Source organism: Nerophis ophidion, linkage group LG04 (assembly GCF_033978795.1).
Source record: "Nerophis ophidion isolate RoL-2023_Sa linkage group LG04, RoL_Noph_v1.0, whole genome shotgun sequence".
Lineage (NCBI taxonomy): Eukaryota > Metazoa > Chordata > Actinopteri > Syngnathiformes > Syngnathidae > Nerophis > Nerophis ophidion.
Genome location: NC_084614.1, coordinates 4444929 through 4469876, shown reverse-complemented (window position 1 = coordinate 4469876; position 24948 = coordinate 4444929). Strand labels below are relative to the sequence as shown.

Sequence of the window (24948 nt, the reverse complement as noted above, 5' to 3'; positions counted from 1 at the left end):
ATGTTGTTTTTCTTAAAAGTTTAGCACGTAGCTTCTCTAAAAAGTTTAGCAGGTTGTTTTTCTTAAAAGTTTAGCATGTAGCTTCTCTGAAAAGTTTAGCAGGTTGTTTTTCTTAAAAGTTTAGCATGTAGCTTCTCTGAAAAGTTTAGCATGTTGTTTTTCTTAAAAGTTTAGCATGTAGCTTCTCTAAAAAGTTTTGCATGTTGTTTTTCTTAAAAGTTTACCATGTAGCTTCTCTAAAAAGTTTAGCAGGTTGTTTTTCTTAAAAGTTTAGCACGTAACTTCTCTAAAAAGTTTAGCATGTAGCTTCTCTAAAAAGTTTAGCATGTTGTTTTTCTTAAAAGTTTAGCATGTAGTTTCTCTAAAAAGTTTAGCATGTTGTTTTTCTTAAAAGTTTAGCATGTAGCTTCTGTAAAAGTTTAGCATGTTGTTTTTCTTAAAAGTTTAGCATGTAGCTTCTCTAAAAAGTTTAGCATCTTGTTTTTCTTAAAAGTTTAGCATGTAGCTTCTCTAAAAAGTTTAGCATGTTGTTTTTCTTAAAAGTTTAGCATGTAGCTTCTCTAAAAAGTTTAGCATGTTGTTTTTCTTAAAAGTTTAGCACGTAGCTTCTCTAAAAAGTTTAGCAGGTTGTTTTTCTTAAAAGTTTAGCATGTAGCTTCTCTGAAAAGTTTAGCAGGTTGTTTTTCTTAAAAGTTTAGCATGTAGCTTCTCTAAAAAGTTTAGCATGTTGTTTTTCTTAAAAGTTTAGCATGTAGCTTCTCTAAAAAGTTTAGCATGTTGTTTTTCTTAAAAGTTTAGCACGTAGCTTCTCTAAAAAGTTTAGCAGGTTGTTTTTCTTAAAAGTTTAGCATGTAGCTTCTCTGAAAAGTTTTGCATGTTGTTTTTCTTAAAAGTTTACCATGTAGCTTCTCTAAAAAGTTTAGCAGGTTGTTTTTCTTAAAAGTTTAGTACGTAACTTCTCTAAAAAGTTTAGCATGTAGCTTCTCTAAAAAGTTTAGCATGTTGTTTTTCTTAAAAGTTTAGCATGTAGTTTCTCTAAAAAGTTTAGCATGTTGTTTTTCTTAAAAGTTTAGCATGTAGCTTCTGTAAAAGTTTAGCATGTTGTTTTTCTTAAAAGTTTAGCATGTAGCTTCTCTAAAAAGTTTAGCATCTTGTTTTTCTTAAAAGTTTAGCATGTAGCTTCTCTAAAAAGTTTAGCATGTTGTTTTTCTTAAAAGTTTAGCATGTAGCTTCTCTAAAAAGTTTAGCATGTTGTTTTTCTTAAAAGTTTAGCACGTAGCTTCTCTAAAAAGTTTAGCAGGTTGTTTTTCTTAAAAGTTTAGCATGTAGCTTCTCTGAAAAGTTTAGCAGGTTGTTTTTCTTAAAAGTTTAGCATGTAGCTTCTCTAAAAAGTTTAGCATGTTGTTTTTCTTAAAAGTTTAGCATGTAGCTTCTCTAAAAAGTTTAACATGTTGTTTTTCTTAAAAGTTTAGCACGTAGCTTCTCTAAAAAGTTTAGCAGGTTGTTTTTCTTAAAAGTTTAGCATGTAGCTTCTCTGAAAAGTTTAGCAGGTTGTTTTTCTTAAAAGTTTAGCATGTAGCTTCTCTGAAAAGTTTAGCATGTTGTTTTTCTTAAAAGTTTAGCATGTAGCTTCTCTAAAAAGTTTTGCATGTTGTTTTTCTTAAAAGTTTACCATGTAGCTTCTCTAAAAAGTTTAGCAGGTTGTTTTTCTTAAAAGTTTAGCATGTAGCTTCTCTAAAAAGTTTAGCATGTTGTTTTTCTTAAAAGTTTAGCATGTAGCTTCTCTGAAGAGTTTAGCATGTTGTTTTTCTTAAAAGTTTAGCATGTAGCTTCTCTAAAAAGTTTAGCATGGTGTTTTTCTTAAAAGTTTAGTATGTAGCTTCTCTAAAAAGTTTAGCATGTTGTTTTTCTTAAAAGTTTAGCATGTAGCTTCTCTGAAAAGTTTAGCATGTTGTTTTTCTTAAAAGTTTAGCATGTAGCTTCTCTGAAAAGTTTAGCAGGTTGTTTTTCTTAAAAGTTTAGCATGTAGCTTCTCTAAAAAGTTTAGCATGTTGTTTTTCTTAAAAGTTTAGCATGTAGCTTCTCTAAAAAGTTTAGCATGTTGTTTTTCTTAAAAGTTTAGCACGTAGCTTCTCTAAAAAGTTTAGCAGGTTGTTTTTCTTAAAAGTTTAGCATGTAGCTTCTCTGAAAAGTTTAGCAGGTTGTTTTTCTTAAAAGTTTAGCATGTAGCTTCTCTGAAAAGTTTAGCATGTTGTTTTTCTTAAAAGTTTAGCGTGTAGCTTCTCTAAAAAGTTTAGCATGTTGTTTTTCTTAAAAGTTTAGCATGTAGCTTCTCTAAAAAGTTTAGCATGTTGTTTTTCTTAAAAGTTTAGCATGTAGCTTCTCTAAAAAGTTTAGCATGTTGTTTTTCTTAAAAGTTTAGCATGTTGTTTTTCTTAAAAGTTTAGCATGTAGCTTCTCTAAAAAGTTTAGCATGTTGTTTTTCTTAAAAGTTTAGCATGTAGCTTCTCTAAAAAGTTTAGCATGTTGTTTTTCTTAAAAGTTTAGCATGTAGCTTCTCTGAAGAGTTTAGCATGTTGTTTTTCTTAAAAGTTTAGCATGTAGCTTCTCTAAAAAGTTTAGCATGGTGTTTTTCTTAAAAGTTTAGCATGTAGCTTCTCTAAAAAGTTTAGCATGTTGTTTTTCTTAAAAGTTTAGCATGTAGCTTCTCTGAAAAGTTTAGCATGTTGTTTTTCTTAAAAGTTTAGCATGTAGCTTCTCTGAAAAGTTTAGCAGGTTGTTTTTCTTAAAAGTTTAGCATGTAGCTTCTCTAAAAAGTTTAGCATGTTGTTTTTCTTAAAAGTTTAGCATGTAGCTTCTCTAAAAAGTTTAGCATGTTGTTTTTCTTAAAAGTTTAGCACGTAGCTTCTCTAAAAAGTTTAGCAGGTTGTTTTTCTTAAAAGTTTAGCATGTAGCTTCTCTGAAAAGTTTAGCAGGTTGTTTTTCTTAAAAGTTTAGCATGTAGCTTCTCTGAAAAGTTTAGCATGTTGTTTTTCTTAAAAGTTTAGCATGTAGCTTCTCTAAAAAGTTTTGCATGTTGTTTTTCTTAAAAGTTTACCATGTAGCTTCTCTAAAAAGTTTAGCAGGTTGTTTTTCTTAAAAGTTTAGCACGTAACTTCTCTAAAAAGTTTAGCATGTAGCTTCTCTAAAAAGTTTAGCATGTTGTTTTTCTTAAAAGTTTAGCATGTAGTTTCTCTAAAAAGTTTAGCATGTTGTTTTTCTTAAAAGTTTAGCATGTAGCTTCTGTAAAAGTTTAGCATGTTGTTTTTCTTAAAAGTTTAGCATGTAGCTTCTCTAAAAAGTTTAGCATCTTGTTTTTCTTAAAAGTTTAGCATGTAGCTTCTCTAAAAAGTTTAGCATGTTGTTTTTCTTAAAAGTTTAGCATGTAGCTTCTCTAAAAAGTTTAGCATGTTGTTTTTCTTAAAAGTTTAGCACGTAGCTTCTCTAAAAAGTTTAGCAGGTTGTTTTTCTTAAAAGTTTAGCATGTAGCTTCTCTAAAAAGTTTAGCATGTAGCTTCTCTAAAAAGTTTAGCATGTTGTTTTTCTTAAAAGTTTAGCATGTAGCTTCTCTAAAAAGTTTAGCATGTTGTTTTTCTTAAAAGTTTAGCATGTAGCTTCTCTGAAGAGTTTAGCATGTTGTTTTTCTTAAAAGTTTAGCATGTAGCTTCTCTAAAAAGTTTAGCATGGTGTTTTTCTTAAAAGTTTAGCATGTAGCTTCTCTAAAAAGTTTAGCATGTTGTTTTTCTTAAAAGTTTAGCATGTAGCTTCTCTGAAAAGTTTAGCATGTTGTTTTTCTTAAAAGTTTAGCATGTAGCTTCTCTGAAAAGTTTAGCAGGTTGTTTTTCTTAAAAGTTTAGCATGTAGCTTCTCTAAAAAGTTTAGCATGTTGTTTTTCTTAAAAGTTTAGCATGTAGCTTCTCTAAAAAGTTTAGCATGTTGTTTTTCTTAAAAGTTTAGCACGTAGCTTCTCTAAAAAGTTTAGCAGGTTGTTTTTCTTAAAAGTTTAGCATGTAGCTTCTCTGAAAAGTTTAGCAGGTTGTTTTTCTTAAAAGTTTAGCATGTAGCTTCTCTGAAAAGTTTAGCATGTTGTTTTTCTTAAAAGTTTAGCATGTAGCTTCTCTAAAAAGTTTTGCATGTTGTTTTTCTTAAAAGTTTACCATGTAGCTTCTCTAAAAAGTTTAGCAGGTTGTTTTTCTTAAAAGTTTAGCACGTAACTTCTCTAAAAAGTTTAGCATGTAGCTTCTCTAAAAAGTTTAGCATGTTGTTTTTCTTAAAAGTTTAGCATGTAGTTTCTCTAAAAAGTTTAGCATGTTGTTTTTCTTAAAAGTTTAGCATGTAGCTTCTGTAAAAGTTTAGCATGTTGTTTTTCTTAAAAGTTTAGCATGTAGCTTCTCTAAAAAGTTTAGCATCTTGTTTTTCTTAAAAGTTTAGCATGTAGCTTCTCTAAAAAGTTTAGCATGTTGTTTTTCTTAAAAGTTTAGCATGTAGCTTCTCTAAAAAGTTTAGCATGTTGTTTTTCTTAAAAGTTTAGCACGTAGCTTCTCTAAAAAGTTTAGCAGGTTGTTTTTCTTAAAAGTTTAGCATGTAGCTTCTCTGAAAAGTTTTGCATGTTGTTTTTCTTAAAAGTTTACCATGTAGCTTCTCTAAAAAGTTTAGCAGGTTGTTTTTCTTAAAAGTTTAGCACGTAACTTCTCTAAAAAGTTTAGCATGTAGCTTCTCTAAAAAGTTTAGCATGTTGTTTTTCTTAAAAGTTTAGCATGTAGTTTCTCTAAAAAGTTTAGCATGTTGTTTTTCTTAAAAGTTTAGCATGTAGCTTCTGTAAAAGTTTAGCATGTTGTTTTTCTTAAAAGTTTAGCATGTAGCTTCTCTAAAAAGTTTAGCATCTTGTTTTTCTTAAAAGTTTAGCATGTAGCTTCTCTAAAAAGTTTAGCATGTTGTTTTTCTTAAAAGTTTAGCATGTAGCTTCTCTAAAAAGTTTAGCATGTTGTTTTTCTTAAAAGTTTAGCATGTAGCTTCTCTAAAAAGTTTAGCATGTTGTTTTTCTTAAAAGTTTAGCATGTAGCTTCTCTGAAAAGTTTAGCATGTTGTTTTTCTTTAAAGTTTAGCATGTAGCTTCTCTAAAAAGTTTAGCAGGTTGTTTTTCTTCAAAAGGAAAAAAAATGTACGACGGAATGACAGACAGAAATACCTATTTTTTTTTTATATATAGATTTATTTATTAAAAGTAAATTGAGCAAATTGGCTATTTCTGGCAATTTATTGAAGAGTGTATCAAACTGGTAGCCTTTGGCATTAATCAGTACCCAAGAAGTAGCTCTTGCTTTCAAAAAGGTTGGTGACCCCTGTGCTAAAATATAAGAGAAACTACATGTTAAACTTTTGAAATAAGCTGAATTCTGTAGTGTTAAGAAGAAGAAAGTGAGGATGTGGGGCAGAGTGCACATCGCCTACCTTGAGTATGAGCTGCTTGAGGAAGAGCAGCATGAAGGCTCGCAAAGAGATGATCTCCTTTTGGGACGGGCGGGGTCCATCTGAGGACACACACACACACACACACACACACACACTTGCAGGTAAACACAGGTGTGCCATTCGAAATAAATCAACATTATAAAATAAACACATCAAATTATAATGAAACATCTTAATAATAATAATAATAATAGTTGACTTATGACAGGAAGTGAATAAATGTGTTGGAAATTGTCCTAAAATGTAAAAATGCTGGGAAACAATAAGCTCTCCTTCTTCCTACTTCTTTTCACACACGTTGTCATGACAACCTGCTAATCCTGATGTTCCAATTTTTTTTTAATTCATGTTCCACATAAACTAATTCATGTAAATACATGTAATGTATGTGATCTATTGTAAATAAAAGTAAGTGATTTAATGTAAATAAATGGAAATAATGTGTTTTCATGTTAATAAAAGTAAAGTATTTGATTTAATGTAAATACATGTAAATAAATGTAAAAAAAAAAGTGATTTAATGCAAATAAAAGTATGTGATTTAATGTAAATAAAAGTAAAGTATGTGATTTATTGTAAATGACAGTTAAAAATGTGAATAAAAATTAATTATTGTGATTGAATGTAAATAAATATGTGATTTAATGTAAATAAAAGTATGTGATTTAATGTAAATGAAAGTAATGTAAATAAAAGTAAATTATGTGATTTAATGTAAATAAATGTAAAATATGTGTTTAATGTAAATAAATGTAGAATATGTGATTTAACGTAAATAAAAGTATGTGATTTAATGTAAATAAAAGTAAAGTATGTGATTTAATGCAAATAAAAGTATGTGAATTAACGCAAAGTATGTGATTTAATGTAAATAAAAGTATGTGATTTAATTAAATAAATGTAAAATATGTGATTTAACGTAAATAAAAGTATGTGATTTAATGTAAATAAAAGTAAAGTATGTTATTTAATGCAAATAAAAGTATGTGATTTACTGTAAAGAAAAGTAAAGTATGTGATTTAACGTAAATAAAAGTATGTGTTTTTATGTAAATAAAAGTAAAGTAAGTGATTTAATGCAAATAAATGTAAAATATGTGATTTAACGTAAATAAAAGTATGTGATTTAATGTAAATAAAAGTAAAGTATGTTATTTAATGCAAATAAAAGTATGTGATTTAATGTAAAGAAAAGTAACGTATGTGATTTAATGTAAATAAAAGTATGTGTTTTAATGTAAATAAAAGTAAAGTATGTGATTTAACGTAAATAAAAGTATGTGATTTAATGTAAATAAAAGTAATGTAAATAAAAGTAAAGTATGTGATTTAATGTAAATAAAAGTATGTGATTTAATGTAAATACATGTAAAATATGTGATTTAATCCAAATAAAAATATGTGATTTAATGTAAATAAATGTGATTTAATATAAATAAAAGTATGTGATTTAATGTAAATAAAAGTATGTGATTTAATGTAAATAAAAGTAAAGTATGGGATTGAATGTAAATAAAAAATAATTAATGTAATTTAATGTAAATAAATGTATGTAATTTAATGTAAATAAATACAATGTGATTTATTTTAAAATAAATATAAACAATGTGATTTAATGTAAATAAATGTATGTAATTTAATGTAAATAAATATAATGTGATTCATTTTAAAATAAATATAAACAATGTGATTTACTGTAAATAAATGTAATGTATGTGATCTTTTGTAATTAAATGTATGTGATTTAATGTAAATAAATGTAAAATATAGGACTTAATGCAAATAAAAGTGTGTGATTTAATGTAAATACAAGTAAAAAAATGTGATTGATTAATGTGTTTTAATGTAAATAAATGTAAAGTATATGATTTATTGTAAATAAAAGTATGTGATCTAATGTAAATAAAGAATGTGAGGTCACACACACACACACAAACACACACACGCACGCACACACACACACACACACACACACACACACACACACACACACGCAGGGTCCTCACCGAGACCCTTGGGTGCGATGGCGCTGGCATCGAGAGGGCAGACGGCCCAGTAGTAATACTTGAGTGTGTGCATGAGCTGCAGCACCGTGCCCACCCGCCTGATGGTGGAGTAGATGGTTGCCGTGCCGATGAACTCTGACGACAGGTAGGTGTAGAGAGACAGCTGCACCTGCAAACACAACATCAGCAACAATCAGCTACACGCTAAACCTTTAACGCAAGCTACACGCTAAACTTTTAACACAAGTTACATGTTAAACTTTTAAGAAAAATATGCTAAACTTTTTAGAGAAGCTACATACTAAACCTTTTAGAGAAGCTACGTGCTACATGCTAAACCTTTAAGAGAAGCTACATGCTAAAGCTTGTAGAGAAGCTCCATGCTAAACCTTTTAGAGAAAGTACATGCTAAACCTTGTAGAGAAGCTCCATGCTAAACCTTTTAGAGAAAGTACATGCTAAACCTTGTAGAGAAGCTACATGCTAAACCTTTTAGAGAAGCTACATGCTAAACCTTAAAGAGAAGCTACATGCTAAATTTTGTAGACAGGCTACATGCTAAACCTTAAAGAGAACCTATGTGCTACATGCTAAACCTTTAAGAGAAGCTACATGCTAAAGCTTGTAGAGAAGCTACATACTAAACCTTTTAGAGAAGCTACATGCTAAACCTTAAAGAGAAGCTAAATGCTAAATATTGTAGACAAGCTCCATGCTAAACCTTTTAGAGAAACTACGTGCTACATGCTAAACCTTAAAGAGAACCTATGTGCTACATGCTAAACCTTTAAGAGAAGCTACATGCTAAAGCTTGTAGAGAAGCTACATGCTAAACCTTTCAGAGAAACCACATTATACACGCTAAACCTTTAACGCAAGCTACATGCTAAACTTTTAACGCGAGCTACATGCTAAACTTTTAACACAAGTTACATGTTAAACTTTTAAGAAAAATATGCTAAACTTTTTAGAGAAGCTACATACTAAACCTTTAAGAGAAGCTACGTGCTACATGCTAAACCTTTAAGAGAAGCTACATGCTAAAGCTTGTAGAGAAGCCCCATGCTAAACCTTAAAGATAAGCTACATGCTAAATCTTGTAGACAGGCTACATGCTAAACCTTAAAGAGAAGCTACATGCTACATGCTAAACCTTAAAGAGAAGCTACATGCTAAATCTTGTAGACAGGCTACATGCCAAACCTTAAAGAGAAGCTACATGCTACATGCTAAAGCTTGTAGAGAAGCTACATACTAAACCTTTTAGAGAAGCTACATGCTAAACCTTAAAGAGAAGCTAAATGCTAAATCTTGTAGACAAGCTCCATGCTAAACCTTTTAGAGAAGCTACGTGCTACATGCTAAACCTTAAAGAGAACCTATGTGCTACATGCTAAACCTTTAAGAGAAGCTACATGCTAAAGCTTGTAGAGAAGCTACATGCTAAACCTTTCAGAGAAACCACATTATACATGCTAAACCTTTAGGAGAAGCTACATGCTAAAGCTTGTAGAGAAGCTACATGCTAAACCTTTTAGAGAAGCTACGTGCTACATGCTAAACCTTTAAGAGAAGCTACCTGCTAAAGCTTGTAGAGAAGCTCCATGCTAAACCTTAAAGAGAAGCTACATGCTAAATCTTGTAGACAGGCTACATGCTAAACCTTAAAGAGAAGCTACATGCTACATGCTAAACCTTAAAGAGAAGCTACATGCTAAATCTTGTAGACAAGCTACATGCTAAACCTTAAAGAGAACCTATGTGCTACATGCTAAACCTTTAAGAGAAGCTACATGCTAAAGCTTGTAGAGAAGCTACATAATAAACCTTTTAGAGAAGCTACATGCTAAACCTTTAAGAGAAGCTACATGCTAAAGCTTGTAGAGAAGCTCCATGCCAAACCTTTTAGAGAAGCTACGTGCTACATGCTAAAGCTTTTAGAGAAGCTACATGCTAAACCTTAAAGAGAAGCTACATGCTAAATCTTGTAGACAGGCTACATGGTAAACCTTAAAGAGAACCTATGTGCTACATGCTAAACCTTTAAGATAAGCTACATGCTAAAGCTTGTAGAGAAGCTACATACTAAACCTTTTAGAGAAGCTACATGCTAAACCTTTAAGAGAAGCTACATGCTAAAGCTTGTAGAGAAGCTACATACTAAACCTTTTAGAGAAGCTACGTGCTACATGCTAAAGCTTTTAGAGAAGCTAGATGCCAAAGCTTCGGGAGAAAGCCGGTGTTTACCTTGGCAGGCGTGTGTATCCAGATGGCGGCGTTGAAGAGGACGTGGTCACACAGCTGTTTGAGGAGCGGCGCCCCGTGAGGCAGACCGTCCAGGTACTTGGCGAAGGACAAGAACTGCTCCAGGACGGCCCGCGTGATGTGGACCCGCGAGGACTGCGCGGACAGACAGGACCAGGGTCAGATCGCTCAGGTGGCCCCGCCCACTCGGGCACAGCTCCACCCACCCACCTTCTCCAGCAGGTAGCCGATGACCAGGAAGCCCTTGCCGCCCAACATCTGCTCCTGCATGGCCACCGAGCTCTTCAGCAGCTCCACCAGGAAGGCCAGCAGCGTGGCGCTGAAAGGGGGAGGGGCTTACAGCTCAGCAACAGGGTACGGGTGAGGAGGGAAAGGTAAAGGTGTGCCCACCACACGCTGGTGTCCACTTGGCTGTCGTTCTGCTGCTTGTAGTCCAGCTGGGCGAAGAGCGGGAAGAGCACCTGGATGCCGCCGATGGAGTGGATGGCGCTGTGGATGGAGTGGGTGACGATGGCCTTCACGTCCTGCGGGGGGGACACCTCGTCAGGTTCGAGCCCGCACCATGATGCCACCACACTCTTTTAACATCAGGGTAGAGCCCGCACCATGATGCCACCACACTCTTTTAACATCAGGGTCGAGCCCGCACCATGATGCCACCACACTCTTTTAACATCAGGGCTGAGCCCGCACCATGATGCCACCACACTCTTTTAACATCAGGGTCGAGCCCGCACCATGATGCCACCACACTCTTTTAACATCAGGGTCGAGCCCGCACCATGATGCCACCACACTCTTTTAACATCAGGGCTGAGCCCGCACCATGATGCCACCACACTCTTTTAACATCAGGGTCGAGCCCGCACCATGATGCCACCACACTCTTTTAACATCAGGGTCGAGCCCGCACCATGATGCCACCACACTCTTTTAACATCAGGGCTGAGCCCGCACCATGATGCCACCACACTCTTTTAACATCAGGGTCGAGCCCGCACCATGATGCCACCACACTCTTTCAATGTCAGGGTCGAGCCCGCACCATGATGCCACCACACTATTTAAACGTCAGGGTCGAGCCCGCACCATGATGCCACCACACTCTTTTAACATCAGGGTCGAGCCCGCACCATGATGCCACCACACTCTTTTAACATCAGGGTCGAGCCCGCACTATGATGCCACCACACTCTTTTAACATCAGGGCTGAGCCCGCACCATGATGCCACCACACTATTTAAACGTCAGGGTCGAGCCCGCACCATGATGCCACCACACTCTTTTAACATCAGGGTCGAGCCCGCACCATGATGCCACCACACTCTTTTAACATCAGGGTCGAGCCCGCACTATGATGCCACCACACTCTTTTAACATCAGGGCTGAGCCCGCACCATGATGCCACCACACTATTTAAACGTCAGGGTCGAGCCCGCACCATGATGCCACCACACTCTTTTAACATCAGGGCTGAGCCCGCACCATGATGCCACCACACTCTTTTAACATCAGGTTCGAGCCCGCACCATGATGCCACCACACTCTTTCAATGTCGGGGTCAAGCCCGCACCATGATGCCACCACACTCTTTCAACGTCAGGGTCGAGCCCGCACCATGAGGCCACCACACTCTTTTAACATCAGGGTCGAGCCCGCACCATGATGCCACCACACTATTTAAACGTCAGGGTCGAGCCCGCACCATGATGCCACCACACTCTTTCAATGTCGGGGTCAAGCCCGCACCATGATGCCACCACACTCTTTTAACATCAGGGTCGAGCCCGCACCATGATGCCACCACACTCTTTTAACATCAGGTTCGAGCCCGCACCATGATGCCACCACACTCTTTCAATGTCGGGGTCAAGCCCGCACCATGATGCCACCACACTCTTTCAACGTCAGGGTCGAGCCCGCACCATGAGGCCACCACACTCTTTTAACATCAGGGTCGAGCCCGCACCATGATGCCACCACACTATTTAAACGTCAGGGTCGAGCCCGCACCATGATGCCACCACACTCTTTCAATGTCGGGGTCAAGCCCGCACCATGATGCCACCACACTCTTTTAACATCAGGGTCGAGCCCGCACCATGATGCCACCACACTCTTTTAACATCAGGGCTGAGCCCGCACCATGATGCCACCACACTCTTTCAATGTCAGGGTCGAGCCCGCACCATGATGCCACCACACTATTTAAATGCTGCCCTTTGGCAGGTGGACTGTACCCCTTAGGGTCATATATTTTTGCTAACTGTTAGCACGTTATGGTAGCATGCTAGATTTTTTTTTTTAGCTAATTTTGCTCATATTTTTTTGTTATTTGACGCTATTTGGCCAACTGTTAGCATTTCAGTTTCACTTTGCCTCTTCATATTTTGGTACTTAATGCATGGTCAGGCTCAGGTTACCATTTTGACATGCTAACATTAGCATGTTAGAGTTTTTAGCTAATTCATCAGGTATACGCCTCAGTGTCGTATTCTTTGGTATTTTACCAATGCTAACTGTAAGCTTGTTATTGTTAGCATAGTAGCTTTTTTTTTTAGTATATTTCGGTGTTTTACTAATGCTAACTGTAAGCTCGCTATTGTTGGAAGGCTGCCATAGCACTGTTAGCATGCTAACTTATTGTTTAGCTCATTTTGCTCATATTTTTTGTTATTTGACGCTATTTTGACAACTGCTAGCATTTCAGTTTCACTTTGCCTCTTCAGGATGATACATGTTAGCATTTTAACGTTAGTATGCTAGCTTTTCTTCTAATTTTGTAGGTGTATCCCTCAGTCATATTTTGGTACTTGATGAATGCTAACATTAGCATGCTACCATTTCAAGCAATTTTTCAGGTACACACTTCAGAGTAATATATTTTGGTACCTGGCACATGTTCCAGTTAGCATTTTGGCATGCTAACATTAGCATGTTAGAGTTTTTAGCTAATTCATCAGGTATACGCCTGGGTGTCATATATTTTGGTATTTTACTAATGCTAACTGTAAGCTTGTTATTGTTAGCATAGTACTGTAGCTTATTTTTAGTATATTTTGGTATTTTACTAATGCTAACTGTAAGCTCGTTATTGTTAGCATGTTACCATAGTATTGTTAGCATGCAAGCCTTTTTTTTAAGCTTATTTTGCTTATATTTTTTTGTTATTTGATGCTATTTGGCCAACTGTTAGCATTTCACTTCCGTTTTGCCTCTTCAGGATGATACCTGTTAGCATTCTAATATTAGTATACTAGCTTTTCTTTGAATTTTATAGTTATATCCCTCAGTCATATTTTGGTACTTTATGCATGCTAACATTAGCATGCTACCATTTTCAGCAATTGTTTCAGGTACACACCTCAGAGTAATATATTTTGGTATTCGACCCATGATATTGTTAGCATTTTAGCATGCTAACATTAACATGTCAGAGTTTTTAGCTAATTTAGCAGGTATACGCCTGGGTGTCGTGTATTTTGGTATTTACATACTGTAAGCATGTTATTGGTAGCATAACACTGTTGGAATGCTAGCTTTTATTTTAGAATATTTTGGTGTTTTACTAATGCTAACTGTAAGCACATTATTTTTACCATGTTAGCCTTTTTTTTAGCTTATTTTGCTAATTTTTTTTGTTACCTGATATTAGTTGGCCAATTGTTAGCATTTCAGTTTCACTTTGCCTCTTCAGGATGATACTTGTTAGCATTCTAATGTAGCATTTTAGCATGTGAAAATGAGCATGTTTAGAGTTTTGAGCCATTTCAGGAGGTATACGCCTCAGTGTCGTATATTTTGGAATGTCACTAATGCTAACCGTAAGAATGCTTTTGTTAGCCTTGTACTGTTAGCACGCTAGCTTTTCCCGTATGGTTTGCCACGCTACACGTGTGCGGCGGACGGCACCCACCTGCAGCATGAGGGCGTGCGGCGAGTGGACAAAGATGGAGGCGTTCTCCCGCGGCGAGGACTCCAGGCACAGCTGCGCGTCGGTGGCCTTGGCGTTGTACGTGAAGGAGATGGCGCTGGCCAGCTTGCCGTCGTACAACACCTGCTTGTGGTGCTCGGCCAGGTGGATGTCGCTCTCCGACTTGAACTTGAACGTGCTCTGCGCAGCGGGGGAGAAGGGGGCCAGGGGGTTAATGCGGCGAGAAATGGCGAGTGACAGGGGGAGGGGAGACATAGTTGATAAGGGGAGGGGTCACATTATGCAGCAGCCCAGCACTGGGTCAAAAACAGATCAAAAGAAAATGTGCTTGGAGCATTGTCGAGTTTGCCCCCTCTCTCTGCTCGTCCGCCTTGTCTTCTTGGAGACTTCGGGTCCTAACACGTCCATATCTGGAAAAACAGACTCTGTGGAGACTTACAAGCTGTCCGCCATTGCTCCATAAGAACAAGGACAGCTCTGCGAGCAACCAGGGTCTTCACGCGAGGCAACCTGAACTGCACGCAAACAAGTTGTGTGAAAACGTTCACATTTGAATCGATACCGGTATTAATTTCCCGGTAAAAAATGAAAAATACCGGTACTTTTTTTCCTTCTCCCCCCACCCAAGGACATTGCTGGCAACACACGGAATACTTACAAGCAGAAACAGTCTGCAGGGAGAACGGACGTATTTTGCCCTAAAAACTCACGATGACGTTGAAGCTGTAAAAAAATCGAAAAGGTGCTTAGCTCTGTCCGCAGTATTTTAGCTACTTTTAACGTGAACGCTCCTGTATGTATACAAAAGGGTGGAACCTCCAAGGACAATGCTGCGAACTATTTCTGCTCTGCCGCTCCCAGTCGGTGGAACGCTCTCCCTGACCACCTGAGGGCACCACGGACTGTGGATGCTTTTTAAAAAAAGGCTTAAAAACCCTTCTTTTTAAAAAAACTTTTTTTTTTTTTTTTTTTTACAATATACAGTGTGTGTTTGTGTGTTTGTGTGTGTGATGTCGAGTGGAGCAACAAGAAGACCTTGAACTGTTTCACTCTGCTGAAGGCTTGTTTTGCTGCTCGAGTGAAGTGTCTTTCTGGCTTTTTTTTTTTTTTACTCCTCATTACTGAGCAGCGCACACACACACATGCACACACACACATGCACACACACACACACACACACTTCTCTCACAAAAGTAAAAAGTGGCTGGTGTGGCGTGCTAGCCAGCCTCCACGGCCATGGTTATTGGCCACTTCTGGGCGGGCGAGGGACGCCACCACCCGTGTGAGAGCAGCCCGCCAACGCTGGCGTGAAGACTTTGGCGTGTGTGTCGTTTTAACCTGGGGTGTGTAGTGTAAAACCGTGCTTCTGGGGGAATTTCCAGAGTGTGTAATGAGAGGGTTTCAGTAGTGTGTATGAGAACATTTCAGAAGTGTGAATGAGACGTAAAGTGTCAAAGCAGAAACATGGCAAAGTATCCTCGGGTTGATTTCTAAACACTTTTTACAGTTTCACCTGAGGGCTCCACGCTGTTAGCATAGCACTGTTAGCATGCTCGTACTTCTTGCCGCCTGACGCAGAGGTCAGCGTTTCAGTCGGACTCTGAGACGAGGAGGCGGTCTCACCTTGTACCCGGGCCCCAGCTGGTGGATGGCGAAGATCTGAGCGGGATTGAGAGCTTCGCTGAAGACGTAGATGGCGCCCAGCTGACCGCAGAACACCCTGTTGGCGTCCGCCGTCTCGGAGGATCCCAGGAAACACTTGTCATAGCTCTGAGGAGAAAACACACGCACAAAAACCTCGATCACGCCACGTCTTTGGGCGCACACGCAGTCGGACGGACCGAGGCTCCAAGTAGCGGGCCCGACTCCGACCCGTTGTCTCCAGTGGAATGAACAAAAGAAAGAGGGGCGGAACTTACGTCGTTGGTGTTGACGTGCCAGGCCATGTCGCCGTAGGAGACCAGCTGACCGTTGACGTAGCATCGGATCTCCGAATTCCTCCAGCGGTTGTAGATGTGGACGATGCTGATCATGTACCACTGCAACACACACACACACACACACACACATATTAGCTTTTAGTACTGATCATGTACCACTGCAACACACACACACACACACACATTAACTTTTACTACTGATCATGTACCACTGCAACACACACACACACACACACACACATTAACTTTTACTACTGATCATGTACCACTGCAACACACACACACACACACACACATTAACTTTTACTACTGATCATGTACCACTGCAACACACACACACACACACACACATTAACTTTTACTACTGATCATGTACCACTGCAACACACACACACACACACACACACACACACACACACACACACACACACATTAACTTTTACTACTGATCATGTACCACTGCAACACACACACACACATTAACTTTTACTACTGATCATGTACCACTGCAACACACACACACACACACACACATTAACTTTTACTACTGATCATGTACCACTGCAACACACATACACACACACACACACACACGTTAGCTTTTAGTACTGATCATGTACCACTGCAACACACACAGACCTTAGTCATGTATCGTCATGCCACCAAATCAAACCTGTGTGTGTGTATGTATATACATACATACACATATATGTATATACAAATATATATATATATATACATATATATATACACACAAACATACATACACATATATGTATATGTAAATATACATACATACACATATATATACACACATACTTACATATATATATACACATATATATATATACATACACACATACATATGTATATATATATATATATATATATGTATGTATATATATATATATATATATATATATATATATGTATGTATTTTTATGAGTGGGGCCTTTTTAGCCCCCATGTATGTTAGTGTTTTTTTTTAAATAGATTTTTAAAAACTGTCATTGCTCAAAAAACATAAATAAAAAAAATAATACATACACATATATGTACTGTATATATAAATATATATATATATAAACATACATACACATATATGTATATATACATATATATATACATACATATATATACACATACATACATATATATATATACACATACATATATATATATATATACATACATATGTATATGTATATGTATATATATATATATATATATATATATATATATATATATATATATATATATATATATGTATATATGACATACTTTTTATGAGTGGGGCCTTTTTAGCCCCCATGTATGTTAGTGTTTTTTTTAAATAGATTTTTAAAAACTGTCATTGCTCAAAAAACATAAATAAAAAAAAAAATTAAAATCAATGTTATGAATTATTGACCTACTTAAAGCTCCAATTACTTCACATCAAATATTACATTTTGACATTTTTTTAATAGGAGAAAATATTGCTTATTTTGCATCCATCCATCCATCCATTTTCTACCGCTTATTCCCTTTCGGGGTCGCGGGGGGCGCTGGCGCCTATCTCAGCTACAATCGGGCGGAAGGCGGGGTACACCCTGGACAAGTCGCCACCTCATCGCAGGGCCAACACAGATAGACAGACAACATTCACACACTAGGGACCATTTAGTGTTGCCAATCAACTTCCATTAAAAAGTTTACCAAAAAGGGCATACATATTATTAAAACAAAATTAATAAAAATAAAAACAATAAAAATATAATTTTCTATCTAAGTGTTGAAAAAAAATAATTGTATTACTTATTTTCAACATTTTAATGACAAACTTGAGGGGATCCTTGAGGGTTGAAAACAATCAAATACGTTGTATTGTTTGGATTTTCCCACCTTGCGGGGCTGGAAGTCGTACTTGACACAGTGCTGGAAGCCCTTCCCCTTGGACTTGAGCGAGGTCACGATCAGGCAGTTCCCCACGAAGTGAGCCGAGTAGCCGATTCCTTTGCTGGTGCGGAAACTGCCGGAGGGATTGGGAGAATGTCAACTCATTTCACGGAGACGTGTGTGTACAATATGGCGGACAGTACAGATATTATCAATATCACGGAGATCCCCGAGCCATTTTGAGGGATAATGACGTAGAGGAGGATCCACAGATCCCTTCCCCATCAACAATGATTACTTTGGGACGAACGATAATCCAGAAACTTATATTTTTGAGCCCGAACACAACGAGGATGAACAGTAAGTTGTAGAAACGGATGTAGCGTTATTGATGAACAGTAGCATTAGCAGCATTGCTAAGTGCTAAACATAGGCTTGCAAAGGGGTGGAAAGTTTACGGTAAATTTCCGTAAACTTTCCGGAATAACATATTTTGGTAGTTGATGCATGCTAACATTTTTAACATTTTCTTAAGGTACACACCTTAGTTATATATTTTAGTACTTGGCACATGTTGCAGTTAGCATTTCAGCATGCTAACTTCAGTATGCTAACTTATTTTAAAGCTAAATTTGCAGCTATACACCTCAGTCATATTTTGGTACTTGATGCATGCTAACTGTGTAATAAAAGAGAATAAAGAACCGGTTTCAATATCGCGTTGATATCAATAGCGGTTCAATATCGACAGTACTGAGACGTGGTCCGTATCGGCCCATCTCACGCAACATCAAACATTACCGGAGGGCGGAGCCACGATCCAAGGTCCGTCTGCCGGAGGGTGATAAGACCCAGGCCAGGCCTGATAAGTGGTTGCCAAGGCAACAGAGGAGCCTGAGCCATCATTGTGACAGACAAGCAGGAAGGAAGTTGTCATCTTATTGTTTAGCACTTCCTGTTTGGTGGGCCGCGATATCAAAACGATATCAATATATATCGCCTTAGACACGTAATCAATATCCATTAAAAGAAATGCTTTTAATAAAACTTTCAATAATCATTTCTTTTTTCGTGGGAAGAAGTAGCAGAGTAGCCGTAGCAACACGCTAACAGCCAATCAGGCGACAGTATCCACGATCAAGTTTGGTTGTCAGGTGTACATGAAGAAATTGTGGATGAAAGAGGAAAAGTCACCTGGACAGGTTTTGGGATTTTTTTTTTTTTCTTAAAAAGGGACCTTTGTAGTTTGTAAATGAAAAGGCTGTCAACAAATAAATATATGCATTTTTGAATGAATCATGATTCTTATTTGTAACAACTTATTAAAAAATTCATTAAAAAATGATTAAAAAATAAATACATACAAAAAATTATATATATATATATTATTTGTGTGTGTGTATATATATATATATATATATATATATATATATATATATATACACACACACATATATATACAAATATATATACATTTATTTATATATACATATATATACACAAATAATATATATATATATATATATATGGATACATATATACATTTATATACACATATAATACAATAAAGTACTATCTAATATACATACATATGTACTTATATATATACACTTATACATATAAATATATACAAATAAACACATAAATATATATAATATGAATGTATATATAATTGAAAAGATCAAAAGAAATTTTATACATATATATATATATATATATTTTAAATACAATAAAAAAAATATACATATATATAATATAAATATATATATATATACACACATATGTACATATAACTATATATATATACATATATATAAACACAAACACATATATATACATAATATAAAATTGTATATTTAATCGATAAGATTGAAAGAAAATAATTTTTTTTTTTTTAAGTTGAAAAAAATATATACAAATTATCATATATACATATGTATATATAACATATACATATTAATATATATATATATAAACACATATACATACATATAAAATAAATGTAAATATAATCAAAAAGAATAATAGAGAAAAATAAAATGAAATATATATATATTTTAAATACAATAAAAACATTTTTTAAAATATATATATATATATATATTTATATATGTATTTAGATATATTTATATAAATACATATACATATATATACATAATATAAATATATATAATCAAAAAGATAGAAATTAAAAAAATACATATATCTTTATATATATATATATATATATATAAATACAATAAAAAAATAAATACATATATATATTATATATATATAATTCGTCCTTTTCAGCAACTTAAAATGTTTGGGTAGAAATCTATTAAACAAAACCAGTATTATTTAAGTATTATATAAATGTATCAGAGGTGTTCATCTATTTTATGGAGTAATGTAGTTCATCCTAGGACTGACACCCGATGTTGTTAAAAAAAGTATTGATGCAAGGCAAGGGCGCTAACACCGCACCACCTTAGCCACGCTCACCCTTTAGAGCACAGCTCTCACTTCCTGCCACTATAAATAGTTCTTTTTCATGCACTTTACTAAACATCACTTTAAGAGTCTTCAATGTGATTTTTGATATTTTCATATATTGTTTGTGTTGACATTTTCCTTTCTGCCTCCGTAGCTAAAGTTACATTTACAATAAAAATGTTTACATTTGATATATATATAAAAAAGAATAATGGATAGCGACTGATACAAAACACTGATATCGTGATGCAGTGTTCAGCCGTATCGCCCCTCATCATCTTAACCAAGGGATAAAAGATGGCTGTTTGGTGGACGAATCGTCCAAAGATGGACTCCTAACTAGCAGACTGACCAGTAGAGGTACGGCTTGTCTTTGTCCACGTTGATGTTGTTGAGAGGATCCTGACGGAACCAGGTGTTGATGGTGAAGCCGTTCTGGTACGGCCACTTGGCGATGGGCGGCAAGGCGATGGCCTGCGGGGAGGACAGAACACTCCCGGTTAACTACTCGCCCTAGCCCGCGCGCGCCAACAGCAGACATCACGTACCGCCGCACTGCGTCCTGGGAAGTTGAAGAAGGTGTCAGGGCCGTGACGCTGAGGCATCTGGTTCAATACCGACAGCAGCTTGATGGCGTGTCTGGGCTGTGGGGGAGGAGCAAGACTTAGTTGGACATGAGAACTTGGACACAGGGAGAGGAGGACTTAGTTGGACATGAGAACTTGGACATGAGAGAGGAATACTTAGTTGGAGATGAGAACTTGGACACAGAGAGAGGAGGACTTAGTTGGACATGAGAGAGGAAGACTTAGTTGGAGATGAGAACTTGGACACAGAGAGAAGAGGACTTAGTTGGAGATGAGAACTTGGACACAGAGAGAGGAGGACTTAGTTGGAGATGAGAACTTGGACACAGAGAGAGGAGGACTTAGTTGGAAATGAGAACTTGGACAAAGAGAGAGGAGGACTTAGTTGGACATGAGAGAGGAGGACTTAGTTAAAGATGAGAACTTGGACACAGAGAGAGGAGGACTTAGTTGGAGATGAGAACTTGTACACAGAGAGAGGAGGACTTAGTTGGAGATGAGCACTTGGACACAGAGAGAGGAGGACTTAGTTGGAGATGAGAACTTGTACACAGAGAGAGGAGGACTTAGTTGGGCATGAGAGAGGAGGACTTAGTTGGAGATGAGAACTTGGACACAGAGAGAGGAGGACTTAGTTGGACATGAGAGAGGAGGACTTAGTTGGAGATGAGAACTTGTGCACAGAGAGAGGAGGACTTAGTTGGGCATGAGAGAGGAGGACTTAGTTGGAGATGAGAACTTGGACACAGAGAGAGGAGGACTTAGTTGGACATGAGAGAGGAGGACTTAGTTGGAGATGAGAACTTGGACACAGAGAGAGGAGGACTTGGTTGGAGATGAGAACTTGGACACAGAGAGAGGAAGACTTGGTTGGAGATGAGAACTTGGACACAGAGAGAGGAGGACTTAGTTGGAGATGAGAACTTGGACACAGAGAGAGGAAGACTTGGTTGGAGATGAGAACTTGGACACAGAGAGAGGAGGACTTAGTTGGACATGAGAACTTGGACACTGAGAGAGGAAGACTTAGTTGGAGATGAGAACTTGGACACAGAGAGAGGAGGAATTAGTTGGACATGAGAGAGGAGGACTTAGTTGGAGATGAGAACTTGGACACAGAGAGAGGAGGACTTAGTTGGAAATGAGAACTTGGACACAGAGAGAGGAGGACTTAGTTGGAGATGAGAACTTGGACACTGAGAGAGGAAGACTTAGTTGGAGATGAGAACTTGGACACAGAGAGAGGAGGAATTAGTTGGACATGAGAGAGGAGGACTTAGTTGGAGATGAGAACTTGGACACAGAGAGGAGGACTTGGTTGGAGATGAGAACTTGGACACAGAGAGAGGAGGACTTAGTCGGAGATGAGAACTTGGACACAGAGAGAGGAGGACTTGGTTGGAGATGAGAACTTGGACACAGGGAGAGGAGGACTTGGTTGGAGATGAGAACTTGGACACAGGGAGAGGAGGACTTGGTTGGAGATGAGAACTTGGACACAGAGAGAGGAGGACTTAGTTGGAGATGAGAACTTGGACACAGAGAGAGGAGGACTTGGTTGGAGACGAGAACTTGGACACAGAGAGAGGAGGAATTAGTTGGACATGAGAGAGGAGGACTTAGTTGGAGATGAGAACTTGGACACAGGGAGAGGAGGACTTGGTTGGAGATGAGAACTTGGACACAGAGAGAGGAGGACTTGGTTGGAGATGAGAACTTGGACACAGAGAGAGGAGGACTTAGTCGGAGATGAGAACTTGGACACAGAGAGAGGAGGACTTAGTCGGAGATGAGAACTTGGACACAGAGAGAGGAGGACTTGGTTGGAGATGAGAACTTGGACACAGAGAGAGGAGGACTTGGTTGGAGACGAGAACTTGGACACAGAGAGAGGAGGAATTAGTTGGACATGAGAGAGGAGGACTTAGTTGGAGATGAGAACTTGGACACAGGGAGAGGAGGACTTGGTTGGAGATGAGAACTTGGACACAGAGAGAGGAGGACTTGGTTGGAGATGAGAACTTGGACACAGAGAGAGGAGGACTTAGTCGGAGATGAGAACTTGGACACAGAGAGAGGAGGACTTAGTCGGAGATGAGAACTTGGACACAGAGAGAGGAGGACTTGGTTGGAGATGAGAACTTGGACACAGAGAGAGGAGGACTTAGTTGGACATGAGAGAGGAGGACTTAGTTGGAGATGAGAACTTGGACAAAGGGAGAGGAGGACTTAGTTGGAGATGAGAACTTGGACACAGAGAGAGGAGGACTTAGTTGGAGATGAGAACTTGGACACAGAGAGAGGAAGACTTCAACCCTGCACATTGTTCACGTGTGTGTGTGTGTGTGTGTGTGTGTGTGTGTGTGTGTGTGTGTGTGTGTGTGTGTGTGTGTGCTCACCCAGATGCCGTTGTCGCCCCTCAGCATGCTGAAGAGCAGCTTCAGTTCTTTGACTGTGATGCTGTAACTGGCCATCACTCCCAACATGTCCACCAGCAGGTCTGCAGACACACACACACACACACACACACACACACACACACACACACGAGGAATGAGCTTCAAGTTTTGCTAGGCTGTCAGGAATCTGGTCAAAGATCCTCTATTTGAAGTGCTCCCCCTTTGGCCAACATATGAAATAACAAGTGTGTGTGTAAGAAATTGAAATGCGGCCCCTTTGACCAAAATTCATTAGAAAAATAAATACATATTCATAAATATGAATAACTTGAAGTAAATAAACCAATTACAACCCAAAAAATGTATAATTAACTAAAAGCAGTCTTTTGCTCAAAATGTGTCGACTTTTTTCTTATAAAATTGGGAAAAAATTCTCATATTCTGCTTTTGTAATATTGCAATAATTTCTCATAAAATTATAATTTTTTTAATGTAAAAATTATTAATTTTTAGTGCAAAATGGTGACATTTTTCTTGACTTTTGTTATCATTTCGCCTTTTTATAGACATGAATGCTGGTTCTAGCTATTAGGCTGTTTCTAGTTTTATATTTTATTCTTTTTTATTTTTTTTACACTGTGACACTTTGAGTTTTTTTGCTCAACGTAAAGTGCTTTTTTACAAATAAAATCTATTATTATTATTAGTGAAATTCCGATTATAATTATAATATTGTCTATCTGTTTTAGCCCAGTGACGAGGTGGCGACTTGTCCAGGGTGTACGCCGCCTTCCGCCCAAATGCAGCTGAGATAGGCTCCGGCACCCCCCGCGACCTCTAGAGGGACAAGCGGTAGGAAAATGGATGGACGGATGGATTACAATATTGACAAAATTCTAAAGTTTTCTTATAAAATTGTGACTTTTGTCGGGTAAAATTACAACTCTTTTCATAAAATGTTAAGCTTTTCTTGTAAAATTGTGACTTTTGTCGAGTAAAATTCCGACTTTTATCATAATATTGCACACATGTTGAGTTTTTCTTGTCAAATGTTGACTTGCGTTGAGTAAAAAGACTTTTGTCATAAAATTCCAATTACGATTATAATATTGGCAACATTTTTAAGTTTTCTTTTAAAATTGTGACTTTTGTCGGATAAAATTACAACTCTTTTCATAAAATTGCCCAAATTTTAAGCTTTTCTTGTAAAATTGTGACTTGCGTTGAGTAAAAAGACTTGTCATAAAATTCCAATTACAATTATAATATTGGCAACATTTTTAAGTTTTCTTTTAAAATTGTGACTTTTGTCGAGTAAAATTCCGACTTTTATCATAATATTGCACACATGTTGAGTTTTTCTAGTCAAATGTTGACTTGCGTTGAGTAAAAAGACTTGTCATAAAATTCCAATTACGATTATAATATTGGCAACATTTTTAAGTTTTCTTTTAAAATTGTGACTTTTGTCGGATAAAATTACAACTCTTTTCATAAAATTGCCCAAATTTTAAGCTTTTCTTGTAAAATTGTGACTTGCGTTGAGTAAAAAGACTTGTCATAAAATTCCAATTACAATTATAATATTGGCAACATTTTTAAGTTTTCTTTTAAAATTGTGACTTTTGTCGAGTAAAATTCCGACTTTTATCATAATATTGCACACATGTTGAGTTTTTCTAGTCAAATGTTGACTTGCGTTGAGTAAAAAGACTTGTCATAAAATTCCAATTACGATTATAATATTGGCAACATTTTTAAGTTTTCTTTTAAAATTGTGACTTTTGTCGGGTAAAATTACGACTCTTTTCATAAAATTGCCCAAATTTTAAGCTTTTCTTGTAAAATTGTGACTTGCGTTGAGTAAAAAGACTTTTGTCATAAAATTCCAATTACAATTATAATATTGGCAACATTTTTAAGTTTTCTTTTAAAATTGTGACTTTTGTCGAG

At 36.9% G+C, this 24948-nt stretch overlaps 1 protein-coding gene across 1 annotated transcript in view; it reads right to left on the bottom strand.

Moving 5' to 3' along the window:
- Positions 1-24948, bottom strand: part of LOC133552146 (neurobeachin-like) — a 208396-nt gene that overhangs the window by 96348 nt on the left and 87100 nt on the right. Inside the window, exons 3-14 of the mRNA XM_061899502.1 lie at positions 22996-23096; positions 20558-20653; positions 20362-20483; positions 17541-17667; positions 15636-15755; positions 15340-15486; positions 13699-13896; positions 10173-10306; positions 9993-10101; positions 9765-9917; positions 7518-7686; positions 5491-5570 (exon numbers count right to left, since the gene is read on the bottom strand). Coding sequence (XP_061755486.1) covers positions 5491-5570; positions 7518-7686; positions 9765-9917; positions 9993-10101; positions 10173-10306; positions 13699-13896; positions 15340-15486; positions 15636-15755; positions 17541-17667; positions 20362-20483; positions 20558-20653; positions 22996-23096 — 1556 coding nt within the window. The remainder of the gene's footprint in view (positions 1-5490; positions 5571-7517; positions 7687-9764; positions 9918-9992; positions 10102-10172; positions 10307-13698; positions 13897-15339; positions 15487-15635; positions 15756-17540; positions 17668-20361; positions 20484-20557; positions 20654-22995; positions 23097-24948) is intronic.